At 47.8% G+C, this 22,766-nt stretch overlaps 1 protein-coding gene across 1 annotated transcript in view; it reads right to left on the bottom strand.

Annotated features, from left to right (window-relative positions):
• LOC137355542 (adhesion G protein-coupled receptor L1-like) overlaps window positions 1–22,766 on the bottom strand; it is a 392,986-nt gene that overhangs the window by 38,760 nt on the left and 331,460 nt on the right. The window contains exon 17 of the mRNA XM_068020788.1: window positions 7,172–7,213. Within this exon, the coding sequence (XP_067876889.1) occupies window positions 7,172–7,213 (42 nt within the window). The remainder of the gene's footprint in view (window positions 1–7,171; window positions 7,214–22,766) is intronic.

Genomic DNA, 22,766 nt, shown 5'->3' on the forward strand with positions numbered 1-22,766 from the left:
TTTGTTCCCCAAACACTGAGCCCGTATACACCTCCCCAGACTGAGGTGCATGCACGCACGACACACATGCATGTACATATGCACACACACATTCGCACGCACACGCACGCCCACATGTGCTCAATCAGAGGGGTGTTTGTAAGGGACAGTCCTCCCACTATCCAAGATGGTGGCAGAGTGTGGAGTACCAGAGAAGAGGTGCAATATTCTACCGGTTATGGTACTAGACTGATTACACGAGTTCAAACTCTGTAAATGTGGTAATTGGTGGAGTGACACCAGGAAAAATAAAAGTTGACAGGTTGTCGTAAATACCCAACCAGTTCACTGATGTCCATCATGGATGGGAGACTCTCAATCTACCCGGTCTAAACTGCACATAATTCCAGTCCCACACGATGTGGATTGTTCTTACTGTCTTGATCCTATTCTCACTAAACTGCTGATCATCCAAGTTCCCCTCCTGGTCCCCATGTTAGCTGATATTGTAAATGGTTCTTTCTCTTCAGGTGTTGTCCCTCTCTCCTTTAAGTCTGCCGTCATCAACCCCTCTTCAAAAAAACCAACCCTTGACCCCACCGTCCTCGCAAACTACCATCCCATCTCCAACCTCCCTTTCCTCTGCAAAGCCCTTAAATGTGTTGTTGCTTCCCAAATCCATTCCCATTTTTCCTGAAACTCCTGTTTGAATCTCTCCAATCAGGTTTCCGCTCCTGCCACAGTACCGCTCTTATCAAAGTCACAAAGGACATCCTATGTTGCTGTGACAAAGGTAAACTTTTCTTCATTATCCTTCTTGACCTGTCTGCAGTCTTTGACATGGTTGACCACACCATTCTCCTCCAACACCTCTCCACTGTCGTCCAGCTGGGTGGGACTGCTCTCACCTGGCTCCATTCTTATCTATCTAATGGGAGCCAGAGAATCACCTGCAATGGCTTCTCTTCCTGCTCCCACACTGTTACCTCTGGTGTCCCCCAAGGATCTATCATTGGCCCCCTCCTATTTCTCATCTACTTGCTGCCCTCGGTGATATCATCCAAAATCACAGCATTAGTATTTGCACAGACGCTGGTGACACTCAGCTCTACCTCACCACCACCTCTCTCAACTCCTCCACTGTTGCTAAATTATCAGACTGCTTCTCCGATATTCAGTACTGGATGAGCAGAAATTTCCTCCAATTAAATATTGGGGAAGACTGAAGCCATTGTTTTTGGTCCCCGCTCCAAACTCCGTTCCCTAGCTACTGACTCCATCCCTCTCCCTGGCAACAGTCTGAGATTAAACCAGTCTGTTTGCAACCTTGGTGTCACATTTGACCCTGAGCTTCCGACCTCAAATTTGCCCCATCACTGAGACCACCTTTTTCCTCCTCTGTAACATCGCCCAACTCCACCCCTGCCTCATTTCATCTGCTGCTGAAACCTTCATCCATGCCTTCATTACCTCTAGACTTGACTATTCCAATGCACTCCTGGCTGGTCTCCCAAATTCTACTCTCCGTAAACTTGCGGTCATCCAAAATTCTGCTGCCCGTGTCTTAACTCGCACCAATTCCCGTTCCCCGATCACCCCTGTGCTCGCTGACCAACATTGGCTCCTGGTCAAGCAACATCTTGATTTTAAAATTATCATCCTGGTTTTCAAATCCCTCCATGGCCTCGCCCCTCTCTATCTCTGTAATCTCCTCCAGCCCCACAACTCCCTGAGATATCTGTGCTCATCTAATTCTTGACCATCTATGATTTTAATCGTGGTCGTGACTTCAATTGCCTAGGCCCCAAGCACTGGAATCCCCTCCCTACACCCCTCCGCCTCCCAACCTCACTTTCCTCCTTTAAGACACCCCTTAAAACCTACCTCTTTGACCAAGCTTTTCGTCATCTGACCTCATATCTCCTTTTGTGATTCAGTGCCATATCTTGTTTTATAATGCTCCTGTGAAGCACCTTGGGACGTTTTATTATGTTAAAGGCGCTATATCAATATGAGTTATTGTTGTTGTCCTCAAAGATGACCCAGCAAGCCATTAGTTGTCAGAGCAACTAGGGATGGGTAATAAATGTGACCTTGTCTCTCTCTCTCTCTGTGCTGCTGTGTCTCTGTCTCTTGTCACTGTGCCACTATATTTCTGTTGTTCTGTTTCTCTCAGTGTTGCTGTGTCTCTGTCAGTCTGGCTTCCCTTCCTCTTTGTGTTTCTGTCCCTCTCTGTATGTCTGATATGATAGGGCTGTGCTGTGAGCTAGTTTGCTTTACATGCCCAGGTTGATCAAATTGTCCACTGTTTGTAGTAGTCAGAAGTGCAATCTCACCATTGCTGCAGTTGTGTGTAATGGTGTGTACACACACGCGTCCCTACACACTCACCTGATCACACACACTCTCACTCCATCTCCAACGTAGTTTCCCATTGGCCAGAGGCCATGTAGACCAAGACTCTGCATTGGCTGTTGGCCATTGGACAATAAAAGCTTTTGATTGACACTGCATGCCAAGATTCCGCTGTTTTATGCCTCTAGCCAAGGGCTGAGGTGGAGAAGAAGTGGGTGGAGGCGTTGGATAGTTCTGAAATATTTATATTATCCTGCATTAGAGTCAAAGAGCACATCTGGGGAAGCATCCTGCCAGTCACACGGCAGTGCTGGGGACAGGAAGACAAACATTCCTGGGTACTTACAACCAGCTCTGGGAAATTGGAAGAAGTGGGAATAACCAATGCCCCACTCTTCCTCATGATGCAGAAGATGCCAACAGACACCTCAAGCACTTGGTGTGTGTGAGTGTCAGCATCAGCTATTTTAACCAGGCAGAGGTTTGGGACTGCCAGCTAACACAGTGCACCATTTCCTCCCCTCCCCCGTGAAAAATGAACAGGGGGCAGCTGGGCAACAGGGGGAAGATGACGCACAGACTTCTTCCCCCCGCCTCTCCCCCACAGACGGACGGCAGGCAGGTGGCGAGGCTCGATGGGTCTTAGTTCTGCCAGGGAGCTCCTCCGACCATCTAAAGCCCAATTTGCATCTCAAACAGCTGAGTGAAGAGTTCTTGAAATGACTTGAGCAAGGAATTGGCTACCAAAAAGAGGGGTTGAGGCAAATGGCATAGCTGCATTTAAGAGCAATCCAGATTAAACACACTAAGGAGAAAGGAATAGTACGCTGATTGGGCGAGGTGAGAGGGGGCAGAATGAGGCTGGTTCTCTGCTACAAAATTCTGTGTAATTCTATCAATTTCATCAACTTCTCTGCTAAAAAGCCTTAAGGAATCAAGATAGCCCCAGATAGATAGCAAGCATTAAAATAAAGCCAGTCCGAGCAAGTTTATAAAAATAAGACTTATGTGCAACACATCCATTAGATGTTAGAGTTCAGCATAAGCTCCAAATGCTTCATATGTGTCCTTGGGCTCTATCAGTCTTCCTTGTCAGACAACTTTGTGTCTTTTACCCAAGCTCAGCTCACACCATGTAAAGCCGCATCAAACGCCACAGTTCATTGGGCAAGGGATACACATCCAAGGCTGGCAAATAGAGTTTGGATACGGGTCAGCCATGATCGAATTGAATGGTGGAACAGGCTCCAGGGGCTGAATGGCCTCCTTTCCTGTTCTGATGATGTTTTTCGTTGAGGCTGCTTTGACACTGGGGTTAATGCCAGGGTTGCAGATCCTGATGTGAGGAACCACCCTCAAATTAAGATTGCCAGATTCATTAATAGCAGTAGCCCCGGTTAAAACAAGGATGGTTCTTGCCAGTGCCCAGGGTCTGTTACATCTGTGGCCAGCTGTGGAATTCCTTATGGGCAAGGTGTTGGTGCCAAAAGCCAATGTGAGAACAGCTTTAATTTCTACACAAGGGTTACTCCATATTTTCAACCTGGGTTAGCTTAGACTGGGTGAAATGTGTTAGCTGAGCTCCTTTCACATGGAAAAATGTCACAAGGTGCTTCATGCAGGCAAAAGGAACACAATGGCTGCAGAGGCACAGCGAGAGAGATTGGAGGAAGTGGCTAAGAACTCAAACAAAGAGGTTTTAAAGATGGTTTGAGTGGAGGAGAGGGAGGTGGAGAGGTACAGAGGTTGAGGGAGAGAATTCGAGAGCATGGAGTGTATACTGGCACAGACGCCAATGGTGAGGTGAAGGGAGGGGAGAATCCACCAGAGGCTGATGTCAGAGGAATCACGAGCTCTCAAGGGGTTGTAGGGCTGGAGAAGGTTACAGAAATAGAGGGGCGAGGCCACAGAGGGATTTTAACACAAGGGTGAGAATTTTAAAATTGAGGTACTGGGAGCCAATGCAGGATAGTGAGGAAAGGGTGGGCAAGACTTGGTAGGGATTGGATATAGACAGTGGAGTTTGGGATGAGCTGATGTTTATGGAGGGTTGGAGACTGACTGGGACAGCATTGGAACAGAGAGGCAGGAGGTGACAAAGGCAAGAGGAAGGTTTCATGGCAGATGGGCTGAGGTTGAGCCGAGAGAGGGAGGGAGTAAACCGCCTTTCTGATGAAGAGGCCATGGGTCACAAGTTTAAGGTGAGGGGCGGGAGGTTTAAGGGGGATTTGAGGAGGAACTTTTTTACCCAGAGGGGGGTGACGGTCTGGAATGCCCTGCCTGGGAGGGTGGTAGAGGCGGGTTGCCTCACATCCTTTAAAAAGTACCTAGATGAGCACTTGGCATGTCATAACATTCAAGGCTATGGGCCAAGTGCTGGCAAATGGGGGTAGGTAGACAGGTCAGGTGCCTTTAATGCATCGGTGCAGACTCGATGGGCCGAAGGGCCTCTTCTGCACTGTATTATTCTGTGTTTCTGTGTTGGAAGCTTGGCTCAGATTTAACAGGAAACCCAAGGATGAGAGAAGCCAGCTTGTGGCAGTGGCCAGGGGATGTGGATAGAGTTGGTTGCGAAGGTTTGGAGATTGTTGTAGGGGCCAAAGATAATGGTTCTGGGTTTCTGAAACCAAGGCTTATCCAAATCTGGATGGGAACAACTAGTCTGATAGAAGGAAGCAGTCAAGATAGTAGAGGGGTAGACCTGTGTGACTCCCTACACTCTGTACCGACCCTGTGTGAGTCCCTACACTCTGTACCGCCCCTGTGTGACTCCCTACACTCTGCACCGACCCTGTGTGAGTCCCTACACTCTGTACCGACCCTGTGTGAGTCCCTACACTCTGTACTGCCCCTGTGTGACTCCCTACACTCTGTACCGACCCTGTGTAAGTCCCTACGCTCTGTACCGACCCTGTGTGAGTCCCTACACTCTGTACTGCCCCTGTGTAAGTCCCTACGCTCTGTACCGACCCTGTGTGAGTCCCTACACTCTGTACTGCCCCGTGTGACTCCCTACACTCTGTACCGACCCTGTGTAAGTCCCTACGCTCTGTACCGACCCTGTGTGAGTCCCTACACTCTGTACTGCCCCGTGTGACTCCCTACACTCTGTACCGACCCTGTGTAAGTCCCTACGCTCTGTACCGACCCTGTGTGAGTCCCTACACTCTGTACTGCCCCTGTGTAAGTCCCTACGCTCTGTACCGACCCTGTGTGACTCCCTACACTCTGTACCGCCCCTGTGTGACTCCCTACACTCTGTACCGACCCTGTGTAAGTCCCTACGCTCTGTACCGACCCTGCGTGAGTCCCTACACTCTGTACCGACACTGTGTGACTCCCTACACTCTGCACCGACCCTGTGTGAGTCCCTACACTCTGTACTGCCCGTGTGACTCCCTACACTCTGTACCGCCCCTGTGTGACTCCCTACACTCTGTACCGACCCTGTGTGAGTCCCTACACTCTGTACCGACCCTGTGTGAGTCCCTACACTCTGTACCGACCCTGTGTGAGTCCCTACACTCTGTACTGACCCTGTGTGACTCCCTACACTCTGTACCGACCCTGTGTGAGTCCCTACACTCTGTACTGCCCCTGTGTGACTCCCTACACTCTGTACCGACCCTGTGTGTCTCCCTATACTCCGTATTGTCCCTGTGTGTTTGATTAACTCTTTACTGGTTTACCCATGTTCTATATCATTAGGTGTACAACACCCAAGTGGAGTAAACCCTTATGTAGAAATCCGTATCCAGCCCAACTTGCCAACAGTACCAGAGGCTGCTCTTTGCTGAATGCCCCTTTGAATCCATGTCACTGGCCAAGGAACCTGAAATCCAGCTTACGGTGCCCCATTCTATCTGGGCCCCCACCTAGCCCGTCGGCCAGGCAGCTGAGATCTCCTGACCACAGTCGGTGTGGAAAGCTGAGCTGCGGAGTAGGTTTCTGCCAGTGACCTATGGCCGGTTGTTAATGGCTTACTTGTGGCTGTCGAAATCAAGGATCATGAAGCATGTGGTTAGTTAATGGCCTGGTGACCAGTAACCATTAACTTCTCATCAGAATCGCAGCCAGCCAACAACTGTGCATATTCATTGCAATAGAAGTCCCTGGGAACACAAAGCTCAGACAGCATCGCATTACTGACAGGAGAATCTGTTTTATTGAAACAATCCCATAAAGGATGTGTTAGAAACAGATTCACAAACAATTCTGGATCCAGATTCTGGGCATGCTGGGCACTTACGAGGTCTGGATGTTATTGGGTCAGGTGTCCGGGTATCATTAGGTCATGTGTCTAGCTGTAATTGAGTCATGTGTCCGAGCGTCATTGGGTCACGTGTCTGGTCGCCACTGGGTCACATGTCTGGCCGTCACTGGGTCACGTGTCGGGGAGTCACTGGGTCACGTGTCTGAGCATCATTGGGCCATGTGTCGGCATCACTGGGTCACATGTCTGGGTGTCACTGGATCACATGTCTGGCCATCACTGGGCCACGTGTTCGGAATCACTGGTGACGTGTTCGGTGTCACGGGACACGTGTCTGAGCATCACTCGATCACATGTCTGGGTATAAGTGGGTCATGTATCTGTCTGGGTGTTGTTAATGGATAGTGTAGGGGAGTCCATTACACAATTGGTTTTGGAGATGTTATGATTGCGAATGGGATCAGGTTTTAACTGGTTACTTCACTGGGAAAGCAGGGACTGCATAAGGCTGTCGTTAATGATGCTCATCGACCTCGATCCAGGTCTGTGGCGTAACCGATGTTGCAGCGGATGGAGTATGAGGAAGACAAGCTCTGAACTGAAGGCAGTGGTTGGTTTTCTTACCCAGGCAAGTCCATACTATAGTAGCCATCACATATGGGGTAACTAGCAAGCATGAAAATTAACAGGGAGGGGAAAGGGGGGAGAGAGAGAAAGAGAGACAAGAAGGATGAAAAAGTTAACTCACTCTGAACATGCAGCATGCAGCAGCTAAGACAGGAGTTTGTTCATGGACGTCCTCCCATCTCATTTCTCCAAACTTTAAACAGAAAATCCCAGTTAACCACAAATCATGGCCAGAGATTATTCACGGGGGAGCTCAGTATCGGTCTTAGTGTCAGTATTGCAAGAGACGGGCCACAGACAGACCTGTTGACAGGGGGAGCATGCAGGCCCATGGGGAGGGTGTGAGCTCGGGGGAAGGGGTGAGCTGAGGGGAGGGTCTGGCCAAGGAGGAGATGTGGCCCCAGGGGGAGGGGATGAGCTCAAGGGGAGGGTGTGGGCTCAGGGGGAGGGTGTGAGCCCAGGGGGAGAATGTGGCCTCAAGGGGATAGTATGGCCCAAGGGGGAGGGTGTGAGCCCAGGGGGAAGGAAGTGGGTCAAGACGGAGGGTGTCAGTCCAGAGGGAGGTCCAGGGCCGGCTCAGGGGAAGGGTACAAGCCCAGGGTGAAAGGTCAGGCTAGGGCTGGTGGGGAGGGGCAGGCCTTGGGATGTACAGCATTGCTTGGGAATAACAGGTGATACAACTCCATCATCCGTATCATGTGATGATCAGGATAGTTAAAGGCAAATGAGATTGACCTTAGTCTTTTATTGTTTAGGAATTCCTATGTAAGTTCCTATTTAAGGGCGAGGGTACAAGGGCAGGGGTCAGGGCCAGAGGACAAGGTCAAAGTCAGGGGGCAGATCCAGGATCAGGGCACAGTGAACACAACAGTGATCTCGAAAATTAGTACAGGGCAAATGCAGGATCTTTTAAATGATTGAATTAACCATCAAGTCCGATGGTATTTTCATTCAGAATAAAAATTCCTCCTCTTGTCCATACACTACGAGGTACAGATCTGACCCGCAATGTTAAATGGCCCATCAAACACGGGGAGGAGCCAAACCTCTCCACTCTGTCTAAGTTTGGCATAAACTCAATGGCAAGAGAAATTTCGAATCATTACCCTCTGTATCTTGTTTCTCCTTTCATTAGGTAAATGCCCCAGGGGTGTCCCTTTCCCGTCCTGTGAATCTAACAACTAGAGGGATACAGAATGCTTTTGAAAGCATCCACCAGCCCTACCTCCTTGCTCAGACTCCCCGCTGTCCTGCTGCTTCTGTTACTGGAGGCTGGGGACGTAGGTAAAAATGTAGAAAATTGACGGCACCGACGGAGTCCATTCGGCCCACTGTATCTGTGCCAGCTGAAAAAGAGCTATTCAGCCTAATCCCACTTTCCAGCTCTTGGTCCGTAGCACTGTAGGTTACGGCACCTCCAGTGCATATCCAAGGACAGTTGAAATGGGTTGAGGGTTTCTGCCTCTTCCACCCTTTTTGGCAGTGAGTTCCAGACCTCCACCACCCTCTGGGTGAAAAAATGTATCCTGATCTCCCCTCTAATCCATCCACCATTATTTTAAATCTATGCCCCCTTGTTATTGACCTCTCTGCTAAGGGAAATATGTCTTTCCAATCCACTCTATCTAGGCCCCTCATAATTTTGTACACCTCAATTAAATCCCGCCTCAGCCTCCACTGCTCCAAAGAAATCAAACCGCAGCCTATCCAATATTTCCTCATAGCTAAAATTCTCCAGTCCTGGCACCATCTTTGTAAATCTCCTCCCAGGTAAGGCCCTGTGACTAAACATAGTGAATCACAAAGACAGGTATAGGCAAGGGAGGCCCTTGGGTCCATCTATCTCACCCTACTGTAGTAAGCAGTGTTCCCCCCAACACAACATTGAGGTTTTTGTCTCCCCATGTCAGATAGGGTTGCCAACTCTTGTTGGATGTATTCCTGGAGGTTTCATCACATGACCTCCTGCCTTCAAATCGCCCCGCTCCCACACTTCCACCATTGGTCGTCTGACACGCCCATCCTCGCAGTACCCACCATCCTATGGCCAATGGGGAAACAGCCAGATTCTGTTACCTGCTTCCTGATTGTGGCTAAGCAGTCACTTTACCCCACTTCAATATTTTTATAATGAATAAGTGAAAACATGCAAAGAAAATTATAGAAAGGAACAATTTTGTTTAAAGGTCCTGTGATTTTTTTTTTTTATGTTTGCAGCAGTGTCCCAGAGAGCAATCTTCAATTCCTGGAGACTCCAGGCCAATCCTGGAGAGTTGGCAACTTTATTGCCAGAGCTCATTCCGTGTGTGAGGAAGTATATCCCGATGTCAGTCCTGAACTTGTCCTGAAGTCATGGATTAACTTGAAACCGCGCTCAGCATTAACCCGTTCTCTTGTATCTCTATATAAAACCCCCTCTCATTCGCCTGGGCATTCTCAGACCTTTGTAACCCAGCCCCTCTGACACCAGGCACTGTTCTCTGTATCAGCTCCAGGGAGTTTCCCCTTGTATCGTGTTGATCAGAACCAAATGCAGTGCTCAAGGCATGACCCGAAACAGCTTCATAGAAACATAGTAAATAGGAGGAGTAGGCCATTCAGCCCTTCGGGCCTGCTGTGTCACTCTAAAAAGATCATGGCTGATCGTCTAATTTAGTACCCTGTTCCCGCTTTCTCCCCCTATCCCTGGATCCCTTTGGCATTAAGAAATATATCTATCTCCTTCTTGAATATATTTAATGACTTGGCCTCCACTGCCTTCTGCGGGAGAGAATTCCACAGGTTCACCACCCTCTAAATGAAGACATTTCTCCTCATCTCGGTTCTAAATGGCATACCCCGTATCCTAAGACTGTGACCCCTGATTCTGGACTCCTCTGCCATCGGGAACATCCTCCCTACATCTAGCCTGTCTAGTCCTGTTAGAATTTTATAGGTTTCTGTGAGATCCTCTCTCATTCTTCTAAACTCTAGTGAATATGGGCCTAGTTGACCCAGTCTCTCCTCTTACGTCAATGCTGCCATCCCAGGAATCAGCCTAGTAAATCTTCGTTGCACTCCCTCCATGGCAAGAGCATCCTTCCTCAGATAAGGAGACCAAAACTGCACACAATACTCCAGATGTGGTCTCACCAAGGCCCTGTATAACTGCATTAAGACATCCTTGCTCCTGTACTCAAATCCTTTTGCAATGAAGGCCAACATATCACTCGCCTTCCTAACTGCTTCACCAGAATGCTTGCTTTCAGCGACTGGTGTACAAGGACATCCAGGTCTCGATGCACCTCCCCCTTTCCAAATCTATCACCATTCAGATAATAATCTGCCTTTCTGTTTTTATAACCAAAGTGGATAACCTCACATTTATCCACATTATATTGCATCTGCCATGCATTTGCCCACTCACCCAACTTGTCCAAATCACACTGGAGCCTCTTTGCATCCTCCTCGCAGCTCACAGTGGCGCAGTGGTTAGCACCGCAGCCTCACAGCTCCAGGGACCCGGGTTCGATTCCGGGTACTGCCTGTGTGGAGTTTGCAAGTTCTCCCTGTGTCTGCGTGGGTTTCCTCCGGGTGCTCCGGTTTCCTCCCACAAGCCAAAAGACTTGCAGGTTGATAGGTAAATTGGCCATTATAAATTGTCACTAGTATAGGTAGGTGGTAGGGAAATATAGGGATAGGTGGGGATGTTTGGTAGGAATATGGGATTAGTGTAGGATTAGTATAAATGGGTGGTTGATGTTCGGCACAGACTCGGTGGGCCGAAGGGCCTGTTTCAGTGCTGTATCTCTAATCTAATTCCCCCCCTCCCCCACCGTCACTGCCTGCCACCCGGAAAAAGACCCATTTATTCTCTATTTCCTGTCTATCAACCAATTCTCAATCCAATTTTATCCCAATCCCATGTGCTTTAATTTTGCACACTAACCTCTTATGTGGGACCTTATCAAAAGCCTCTGAAAATCCAAACACAACACATCCACTGGTTCTCCCTTATCTATTCTACTAGTTACATCCAGAAAAACTCCAGTAGATTTGTTAAGCATGATTTCCCTTTTGTAAATCCATGCTGACTTTGTCCAATCCCGTTTATGCTTTCCAGGTGTTCTGCTATCACATCCTTTATAATAGACTCTAGCATTTTCCCCACTACTGATGTCAGGCTAACTGGTCTGTAATTCCCTGTTTTTTCTCTCCCTCCCTTTTTAAATAATGGGGTTACATTTGCCACCCTCCAATCTGTAGAAACTGCTCCAGAGTCTATAGAATTTTGGAAGATGACCACCAATGCATCCACTATTTCCCGGGCCACTTCCTTTCATACTCTGGGATGTAGATTATCAGGCCCTGGGGATTTGTCAGCCTTTAACCCCATTAATTTCCTTAGCACTTTTTTTTTTAATTAATACTGATTTCTTTCAGTTCCTCCCTCTCATTAGACCCTTGGTTCCCTAACATTTCTGGGAGGTTATTTGTGTCCTTCTTTGTGAAGTCAGAACCAAAGTATGTGTTTAATTGTTCTGCCATTTCTTTGTTCCCCATTATAATTTCCCCCGTTTCTGACTGTGAGGGGCCTACATTTGTCTTCACTAATCTTTTTCTCTTCACATATTTATAGAAGCTTTTACAGTCTGTTTTTATGTTCCCCACATGTTTACTCTCATACTCTATTTTCTCCTGCTTAATCAACCTCTTTGTCCTCCTTTGCTGAATTCTAAACTACTCCCAATCCTCAGACTTGCTGCTTTTTCTGGCAATTTTATATGCCTCCTCTTTGGATCTAATACTATCCTTAATTTCTTTTGTAAGCCATGGTTGAGCCACCTTTCCGGTTTTTATTTTTACACCAACGTGACAACCTCCTACATGTACTCAACTGATTAACATTATCACTCAGGATTGTTTTGTTGGTTCTGTCTCCATGGTGCCTGCACCCACTCAGCATTGCTGTCACTGTGCTTCCCCAAACTTGCTCAGCACTGCTCAGTAATTAATTTTTCAGTTTGTAACACTTATCTTTGTTGGCTCCCATGTGCCACCCACTTCCCAGGTCCTTCTTGTAGTTCCTTGCCTGTTTCATCACACCCGACTGCCTAGTGTCATTTGATCAACAGTTGTTGCATTCCTGAACCCACTTGTGTGTGCAGCTTAGAGACAATAAGGATTGTCCATTAGAAACAGTGTCCATGTTCAGCTTCTCCCTTCCCATTGACCAGAAGGCTAATAAACCTTTCTCCATGATACCTACCTCTTTCACCATCATCCCACTCAACAGCTGAATGCTCAACTACTCTTGGTGTCCTAGCTGGAGTTATTGATGGCTCCCCACCCTTAGACACTGCCCCCCTCCCTTTTAGAACCACCACTGTAAACTAGATGGTACAATTTTAAAGCGGGTACAGGAACAGAGGGTATAGGTACACAAGTCTTTAAAGGTGGCATGACAAATTGATAAGGATGTTTAAAAAACATATGGGCTCCTTGGCTTTCTAGACAGAGGCATAGAACAAGGAAGTTATTCTAAACCTTTATTAAACAATGGCTAGGCCCCAGCTGGGGTATTGTATCCAATTCTGGGCAGCACACTTTAGGAAGGGATGTCAAGAGCTGGGACAGGAGGAGGTTTACTAGAATGCTACCAGGGATGAGGGACTTCAGTTACGTGGAGAGATGACAGAAACTGGGATTGTTCTCCTTCGAGACAAGAAGGTCAAGAGGAAATTTAATAGCGGTGTTCAGAATTATGAGAAGTTTTGATAGTGTAAATAAGGAAAAACTGTTTCCACTGGCTGGAGGATCAATAACCTCAAGGCTAAACAGGTTTAAGATGATTGGCAAAAGAACTAGAGGGGAGATGAGTTTCTTTTTAGACTGCGGGGTGTTGTGATCTGGAACACACTGCCTGAAAGATGATGGAAGCAGATTCAATAGTAACTTTCAAAAGGGAATTGGATAAATAATTGAAAAAGAAAAGTTGTAGGGCCACAGGGAAAGAGCAAGAATGTGGGACTAACTAGACAGCTCTTCTAGGAGATGACAATAGCACGATGGGCCAAATGGCCTCCTTTTGTGCTGTGTAATCATCACCTACTCCTCACAAAACCATCTGTCCTCTCCAAATACCATCCACATCTAACCTCACCGACCTCTCGTAGGTTCTCAAATGTGTTGTCAGCTCTCTAAAAATTCTCTGTTCGAAATTCTTCCAGTCGGCTTCCAACCAACTCATGAAGTCCCATGATGAGTCTAGCCAAAATCACAAACTGCACGCTCCATCACTGTGACCCACTATCTCTCCTTACCCTCCTCTGACCTCTCTGCAGTGTTTGATACAATAGACTATTATATACTTCTCCTCCAACACCTCTCCTCTGTTGTCCAGCTCTGGAGGACAGTCCTTGTTTGGTTCCTCCCTTGACATGGTGGGAATGCACACGTGGTCCCATGACCCAGACAGCTACACTGCTGGAAGTATAACTCTAGGTCGGGGCACTCAAGCCAAACAGACCGAAAGATAGGAGCCAGATAAAAGGCAGTGCACCAGCCACCCGGTAAGGGGTTGTGAATCAGACTCACAAGCTGTCTACATTATAGAATCAGAGAAAAGATGAGTCTCTTACAGACTTGCAAATATAAACATTAACAGTTGAGAATCATGATCAGCTGATATAAGCATCCTAATCTGTTTCATTCTTTTAAGCGAGAGTCGGACCTGTTTCTGGCTGGGTTTGAGGACCCTCTTGTACAAAACCTACATACTGTGTAACGTTAATCAAGTCCAACGTGATCTCCTGGACTGATGATGGAGTGGAATTTTCTGGATCATCCCTCCCCCCAATCTATTTTCTAAAGCTCTCCTGGGTGGGGTGAGGTGGGGAGTGTCTGTAATGTGATGCATAAGACTCACAATTACCCATGTCAGCACTCTCACCTCTGAGTCAGAAGGTCCTGGGTTCAAAGTCCCACTCGAGACTTGAGCGCAAAAATCTAAGCTTGCGCTCGCAGTGCAGTACTGAGGGAGTCCGTCGGAAGTGCCGTCTTTTCAATGAGACTTAAACGTCTGCCCTCTCCATCAGATGTCAAAAAAAATCCCATGGCGCTATTTCAAAGAGGAGTTCCCCAGTTTCCTGGCCAATATTTACCCCTCAATCAACATTACCAAATCAGACCATCTGGTAATTCTCACATCGGTGTTTGTGGGATCTTGCTGTGCGCGATTTGGCTGCTGCGTTTCCTACATTACAACAGTGCTTTGGACATGTTGAAGTTGTGAAGGGTCCAATTCATTCTTTTCTTCTTTGGGACAGGCTAGATGGAGCAGCGTGCCTAACCTCGTATATTCGTATACATGACAAAGTGATACTCCAATTGGAGTTAAATAGCTTACTCTGCCGAGACAGCAGTGGAAGAAATCAGTTGCAGAAAATAAGCAAAAAGGCTAATGGCATGTTGGCTTTTATATCTAGAGGAATAGAATACAATGGGGTTGAAGGCATGCTTCAGCTGTGCAAAGCCCCGGTTAGACCACACCTGGAGTTACTGTGAGCAGTTCTGGGCACCACACTTACGGAAGGATATATTGGCCTTGGAGGGAGTGCAGTGTAGATTCACCAGAATGATACCTGGACTCCAAGGGTTAAATTACGAGGAGAGATTACACACAAACTAAGGCTGTGTTCCTCGGAATTTAGAAGGTTAAGGGTGATTTGATCAAAGTTTTCAAAATATTCAGGGGAACTAATAGAGAGAAACTATTTCCGTTGGTTGGGGAGTTGAGGACTAAGGGCATAGTCTAAAATTTAGAGCCAGACCTTTCAGGAGTGAAATTAGGAAACACTTCTACACGTAAAGGGTGGTAGAAGTTTGGAACTCAATTGATGCTAGATAAATTATTAATTTTAAATCCGAGATTGATAGATTTTTTGTAATCCAAAGATATTAAGGGATATGGGGCAAAGGCAGATATATGGAATTAGGTCACAAATCAGCCATGATTTCAATGAATGGCAGAACTGACTTGATGGGCTGAATGGCCTCCTCCTGTTCCTATCTTTCTTTCATTGCCTCAAGTGCCAAAGGAGACAAACTAAGACATTTGGTTCCATTCCTATCTATCCAAACTTGGAGAGTACATCTTCAGTAATGACTTCTCTTCCTGTCCCTGTACTGTCACCTTTGGAATTCCCACAAGGATCTATCCTTGGCTCCGCCTCTGTTTCTTCACCTACCTTCATGCTCCCTGAGTGACGTGGTCTTCAGGCTTGCAGTCAACCTCCATATTGGTGACATTCAGCACAGCAACTGCAACATGACCTCAAGGCAGCCTCCGTGCTGTCAGACACCAAGTTACAACTTCAACTCAACACTGCAAGGATCAAAGCCATAGATTTCTGCCTGCACCATAAACTCTGCCATCGGTTCCACCTTCCCTCCCTGGCCACTCACTCAGACCATGTGAAATCTCATCTTCTTCGACTCTGAACTGAGCTTCCAACCCCATGGCCTATTAACAATCAAGACTGAATATTTCCACCTTTGCGATATTGCCTTTTCCCTTGCCTCAGCCACCCTCGCATTGTCACCTCCAGACTCAATTCATTTAATACTCTCCTTCCATCCTCCAATTTTACTGTGGCTTAGTTGGCAACTCTCTCACTGCTGAGCCAGAAGGCTGTGGGTTCAAGCCCCATTGCGGAGACCTCGGCCCACAATCCAGGCTGACACATTGGTGCAGTACTGAGGGAGTGCTGTACTGTCAGAGGTGCTGTCTTTCAGTTGAGACATTAAAACCCAGGCCCTGTCTACCCTCTCGGGTGGATGCAAAAGATCCCATGACACTATACGGAGAAGAGTAGGGGAGTTCTCCCCATTGTCCTGGCCAATATTTATCCCTCACTCAACATCACTGATCATTTATCACATTCCTACTTTACAACAGTGACAGCACCTCAAAAGTGCTTCATTTTCTAAAAAACACTTGGGATTATCCTGGTGCTACAGAAATGCAAGTTTCCCATATCTTGTCTTGACAAAACCCCGCTCACTGATCTCCCCAACCTCACTGATCTTTACTGGCTCACAGTCAGCAAACATATTACATGTAGTTTCCTTATCTTTATCTGCAAGCCCCTCCTTCCCACCACTTGGTTCTCAGACTCTGATTGCTTCTGTGTCTCTCCCCCTCTCTTCACCCTCCCCTCCCCCACTCCCTTGGGGGCACAGCCTTCAGTCGCCTTGGCCCACGATTTGGGAGGTCCCTCCCTAGACCCTCGCATCTCTGCACTTCTCTCCCCTTCAGAAACCTTCTCGAAATCCATTACTCAACCACGCTTTTGTTCATTCCAAGGGTTATCTTTGCTATCAGTGCACATTATTGCTGGGATGGAGGGATTGCCCTATGAGGAAAGATTAAATAGACTGGGCCTTTATTCTCTGGAGTTTCGAAGAATGAGAGGTGATCTCATTCAAACATACAAAATTCTTACAGGGCTCCAACAAGGTAAATGCACGAAGGATGTTTCCCCTGGCTGGGAGTCAGAATAAGGGGTAGGCCATTTCGGATTGAGATGAGGAGGAATTTCTTCACTCAGAGGATGGTGAATCTTTGGAATTCTCTGCCCCAGAGGACTGTGGAGGCTCAATCGTTGAGTATATTTAAGACTGAGATCGATAGATTTCTAAATATTAAAAACATCAAGGGGTCCGGGGATAGTGCAGGAAAATGGTGTTGAAGTAGAAGATCAGCCATGATTTCATTGAATGGCGGAGCAGGCTCGAAGGGCTGAATGGTCTACTCCTGCTCCTATTTCTTATGTCCTTATGTTTTCATGAACGGAACGGGTGTCAAGTCTGGGAAATGGAAGTCCTGTAAACTTGGCAGTCAGGGGAAAACTGTGTATGAGGAGACTCCTCCAATGTTGCAAGATGGAACAGAGCTATCAATACAATAAAGAAGGGCCTCAAATAATTGGGATAACTGGGAAGAGGACCCGAATTATCATTCCAGGGCCTGTGTTGGAGTTGCACTTATCAAGGGCTTGCCCACAAACTGATACAGGAGGGGACTGGGGGTGGATAATGTTCCTCATGAGCGGAATATGAAGGGTTTTGCGAGAGTAGTTAGGGAGAAACTGTTTCCACTGGCAGGAGGGTCAGTAACCAGAGGACACAAATTTAAGATAATTGGCAAAAGAACCAGTGGGGAGATGAGGAGAATTGTTTTCACGCAGCGAGTTGTTGTGATCTGGAACGTACTGCCTGAAAGGGCGGTGGAAGCAGATTCAATAGTAACTCTCAAAAGGGGATTGGAAAAATATACCTGAAAAGGATAGATTTGCAGGCTTATGGGGAAAGAGAAGGAGGGAGTGGGACTAATTGGCTAGCTCTTTCAAAGAGCCAGCACAGACATGACGGGCTGAATGGCCTCCTTCTGGGCCGTATAATTCTATTATAAAACTAAAAATTCTATACAAAATTAAATCTAAGGTGTGAGTTGGGGTGGTGGGGGAGGACGTCATTAAGTGACTGGATTATCAGGTTAATTGGGTTGAAGTCAACGTTTAATTCTAAAGGTGCCCAGATTCACCGTTGGAATATTATCAAAAGACTCTGGATTACCCACACTGGAAGCCATTTGATCTCTTTCTCAATCGGCACAGAACATGGGGCCACCCCGTGACGGGAAGGGTATCAAGAAGTGACCACCTCACAAGGAAAAGTCCCACAGTCCAAAAACAGCCTGTCCCATTGCCTGGACTTCCATCTATCTCCGGCCAACCTCATCAATAATCCATTGGAACTACAGTGCACCCAACAGGACAGAGTGGCTCCATCTACAAACACAGACTCAAAGGCCATTTTCGGTGTGGTCTTGCTCCCAGTTTGAGCCTCGTGCTGTGATGGAGGTTATGTGCCGGTCTGGGTAGGGGGACGGTCACGGACCTGCCAAAAAGGTTGGGTTACGACTGCAATATTATTGCCACTAAACAACTTGTCGATGTATCTTCCAGTGACATGGTGAGAATATTAGGATACACTGGCATCTGTACCTAGTCAGTCTGGGGTCAGGAAGGCATTAACCCTAGCATGTGCAAACAATGACACTGGGGCGGGGACACAATCACCCCTCGTGAGTAATGGGGGCCACCCCCTGCATTGGTACACCACACTACACTGAATCCCAGTCAATGTAATGCAGCACGTGCACAAACTCACTCACTCACACCCTGGGACCCCTTCTCGGGGAGGACAACGTCCCGATGCCCTGATCCCATTCCAGGCGAATCGATCAGCACGGCCCGGGGGGGGGGGGGGGGAGGAGGAAGAGTGACTTGCGATCCATGAATCCGTCAGCAGGGGATTGCCCAGCTCTCATAGCAACTGAGAACCCCATCTCCAACTCCCTCCCCATCACCCACTGCAACAGATCTATAGCAGTCGACTCACTCTGAGGCTACATATACAGTCTAGCCACACACCCGCTGCAAGATATTACTGCATGAACAAGATTAAACCGACTCTAGTCATTAAAATAATATAGAATCATACAATAATCCAGAAATGAGCAACAAGTCTTTGCTTATGTTTTTCTCAAGAAGCACAGTGACAGCAGACATCTGCGCATTTATGTCCTTTCTGAAATAAGACCTAAACTGTACGCATTACTCCAGATGTGGTCTCACCAATATCCTATACAACCCTAGCAAAACATCCCTACTTTTATATTCCATTCCCCTTGCAATAAATGACAACATTGCATTTGCCTTCTTAATCACTTGCTCTACCTGCATACTAACTTTTTGTGATTCATGTACCAGGACACCCAGATCCGTCGGTACCTTAGAGTTCTGTAATCTCTCTCCATTTAAATCATTTGCTGCTTTACTATTCTTCCTGCCAAATTGGAAAAGTTCACATTTCCCACATTATACTCCATTCGCCAAATTTTTGCCCACGCACTTAACCTATTTATATCCCTTTGCACACTCCTTATGTCCTCTTCCCAACTTACTTTCCCACCTGTCTATCTACACCACACGGACTGCAGCGGTTCAAGAAGGCAGCTCACCACCACCTTCTCCAGGGCAATAAATGCTGGCCTTGTCAGTGATGCCCATATTCTGTGAATGAACGTGCGAAAGGAGATTACGGAGATAGGGAGGGATAAGGCCATACAAGGATTTGAACGCTGGGGTGAGGATGTTAAAATTGAAGTGTGTGATCCCAGCAACCAGGACAAAGGCGGAGCAGAAAATGTCTCGGAGGTGACGAGTGGGGGAGGGGTGTGGATCTGCTTCAGGAGTATAAAGTGGGGAAGGTCAGTGAAAACCATGAAGGGTAGGAGGAGGGGGTGTTGCGAGGAGTTCTTAGTGGGAATGTTCCTGAAGGAATCTCTTCATCAGGAACCGGGTATGTGAGACAGGATGGCTGGATTCAGGTCACTATCATTCAATCATTCCCAAATTATTAAAAAACCACTGGTTATTTTTGGAACGATGCATCGCAAGCAGTCCCGGTCACTACAGTCATTTCTGTGTTAGCCCTCTCTTCATGTCACATGACCTGAATGTCCCAGCCCAGCACCATTATACTCCTGTTGCTCTCAGTCATGGTGACAGAATGACCCAGTAATTAACAGGCAGAATAAACCGGGAGTGCTTCAGATCTCTGATCCCACGGAGCCGAATCTGGTCAGAAAGTCATCAATCCCAGGCCTTACCCCTGCTCACACTCCCACTCCAGCTTGGGGCCTTTGCGCTGAGGGTACTCCCACCCTTACGGATACAGCGAGCTTAAGCCCGATCCTTTTGGGAGCCAGAGGAGGAAAACAGCAGCTGGGCTCCGGCCCCAGTATCCGGGACTGAGGATCGGCAACCAGCCAAACAGGCCTAGCGCACAAAGCTGAACGAACAGAAGGCTGACGCAAAAGCCAAAGTACCGCGGATGTGGGAAATCTGAAATAGAAACAGAAAATGCTGCAAATGCTCAGCGGGTCTGAGGGGGGGAGAAACAGATTGATTGGGCTGGATTTGTGTTCTCCCACAGGGGTCAGGGACCGTGGTGGGGGCCTCAAGGTGCCTCCGGGAGAGGGCCGCCACGCACCCCGACTCCGGGAGGGCCTGGCCCGACATTGCCAGGGGCGGCAAGGCCTCGGAGTGGCGACTCCCCCTCCCCCGGTGTTCGGCGACGGGACCCCTATTTGAATATTAAAATGAATGATACGTCGCCGCCAGATGTCCCGCTCTGAGCTTCGGCCCGATGGCCGACTCTCCCGCGCCTTCGGATCCCTGTCCGGGGAAACGAGGCACCACACTGGTGGGGAGGGGGGGGGGGCGGGGTGGGGGGCGAGGAGGCAAGTTTATCAGTGCGGGAGGGGGAATGGGGGTCAAGGTAACATCATTGGTGTTGGTAATGGTGGGAAGGGTCAGGTGGACAAGGTAAGTGTTTTGTGGGGGGGGGGGGAGAGGGCAAGTAATTAATTAAATTGTTACTGGGGGCAGGGGTTGGGAGAGGGGCCGAAGAAAAGTCTTTAGTTATTTTTATTTCCTTGCGCCTTAAATAATTGAATTTACCGGTAGGACTCGAAGCCCTTTAAAAATGGCGACAGCACCTGCGCACAGGCAGCTGACGCCATTGCTGGGGACAGACATCCCGCCCCCTCCATGTGATCGGGGTGGGGGGGCGGGGGGGAGGGGGAGGCCTTCCCCGGCTATTTAAATGAGCTGCCGCACGGAAGATTGCGGCGGCTCCGTGACTCGCCATTTTTTCTGACCGCAGCCGATGGCACAGATGATGCAGCCCAGTTGTTTCTGGTCTGTGAATTTTCATCAGACCCGGGAAAAGTTAGAAATGTAACAGGTTTAATGCAAGTATGGGAGAAAGGAGGAGGAAGGAACCAACCGGAAGGTCTCTGATTGGGTGGAAGGCTGGAGAGATTAAATGACAGAATGGATGATGGTGTAAGACAAAAGGGGCAAATAAAGAAACAAAAGATTTAGTCCTTTTGTCATTTAGTCTGTTCACCCTATCATTGATCTTCCCTTTTGTTCTATCCTACCTCTCTCTGCCGCTGTATTTGCTTAAAACCTCTTACAGCTGTTAACTTCTTCCAGTTCTGATGAAGGGTCACTGACCTCAAACGTTAACTCTGCTTCTCTCTCCACCGATGCTGCCTGACCTGCTGAGTATTTCCGGCATTTCCTGTTTTTATTATAAATAGAAGGCTGATGCGAGTCAATGTGGATCGCGACAGCTCTTCAGTTCAAATTATATAATTGCTCGTTTCCAGCGAACGCTTTCAGACAGAGTTATTTAACGCTCTCTCCCTCACACCTTCCTGCTGCCGTAATGCGGACTGACGAGTGATGCCTAACGTCACACAGGCCACTTTGTGGGAGTGACTGGACACTAGTGAGCTGTCCGGGGGGGGGGGGGGGGGGGGCGGAAATCAGGGCGTAAACCATCGGATGCCCAATCTAGAAAGACAGACTCTCATTTCGACAGCATCTTTCGTGACCACTGGATGTTCCAAAGCACTTTACAGCCAATGAAGTACTTTTTGAAGTGTAGTCACTGTTGTAATATAGGAAACACAGCCACTACAATTTGTGCACAGCAAGCTCCCACAAACAGCAATGTGTTAATGACCAGAGAATCCGTTTTGTTGTTATTTGAGATAAATATAGGCCATGACAGAAGGTACTGCCCTGCTGGGCTTCAGATTAATGAGTGTTCCCTCATGGCTGGACTGGGAACATCAGCATAGACCTTGCATTCAAATCTCTGGAGGAGGACTCGAAGCCATAACCTCCTGGGCTCAGAGGCAAGAGTAATACGCAGTGACCTAGAGCTATCACAAGCAGCCACCAGTTGTTGCACAAGACATTGCTAATCTTGAATAAAACAGCAGAACAAAAGATCAGATCAATTCAGTCATGGCTAGACTGGAGCAATCTCGAATTCTGGCAGCCTGCAGGGAGGGAGAACTGAAGCCTTCCAAAATTTAGAAGCTCTGAGTTTAGGATCGATGGTGCTGCGGTGAATTAAACACAGAGAGGAGGAAGAGCATGGGATATTTGCAGCGAAAGAACTCGATTATTTGTAAAACAGACAGGAAAGGTCAGGAACTTAGAGACAGTTTGCACTTTCCGCAGCTCGTGGCCACCATCTAGTGGGAGATGGAAGGTATTGCAGGGCAGCTCACTGCCTCGGGTGACCTTAATATAGTGCTCACTGCCTGAGGGCCTGGAAGTAGTCAAACTGCAGCCTGCTTTGGAAATGGGGTCAGCGGGCTTCCTTGGACAGTTTTAAGAGGTCACTTTAAAAAGTCCAATTTAGTAAATGATCCCATCAACCTGCAACATCAAACTTGGCTGAGTGTAGGCCAGGCCACAACTGCAACATCTCCTTAAGTATCTGTTTCCTGGGGATCACTGCATCTTCTGATGGTACCAGGGCTCAGTTTGAAATTCCCATTGAAGCAACTTGCTGCCTTGTTTCACCACAGTCATATGAAGTAATCAATTCTCTTAACACATGGGGCGGCACAGTGGCGCAGTGGTTAGCACTGCAGCCTCACAGCTCCAGGGACCCG

This window comes from Heterodontus francisci, chromosome 43 (genome assembly GCF_036365525.1).
Source record: "Heterodontus francisci isolate sHetFra1 chromosome 43, sHetFra1.hap1, whole genome shotgun sequence".
NCBI classification, from domain to species: domain Eukaryota; kingdom Metazoa; phylum Chordata; class Chondrichthyes; order Heterodontiformes; family Heterodontidae; genus Heterodontus; species Heterodontus francisci.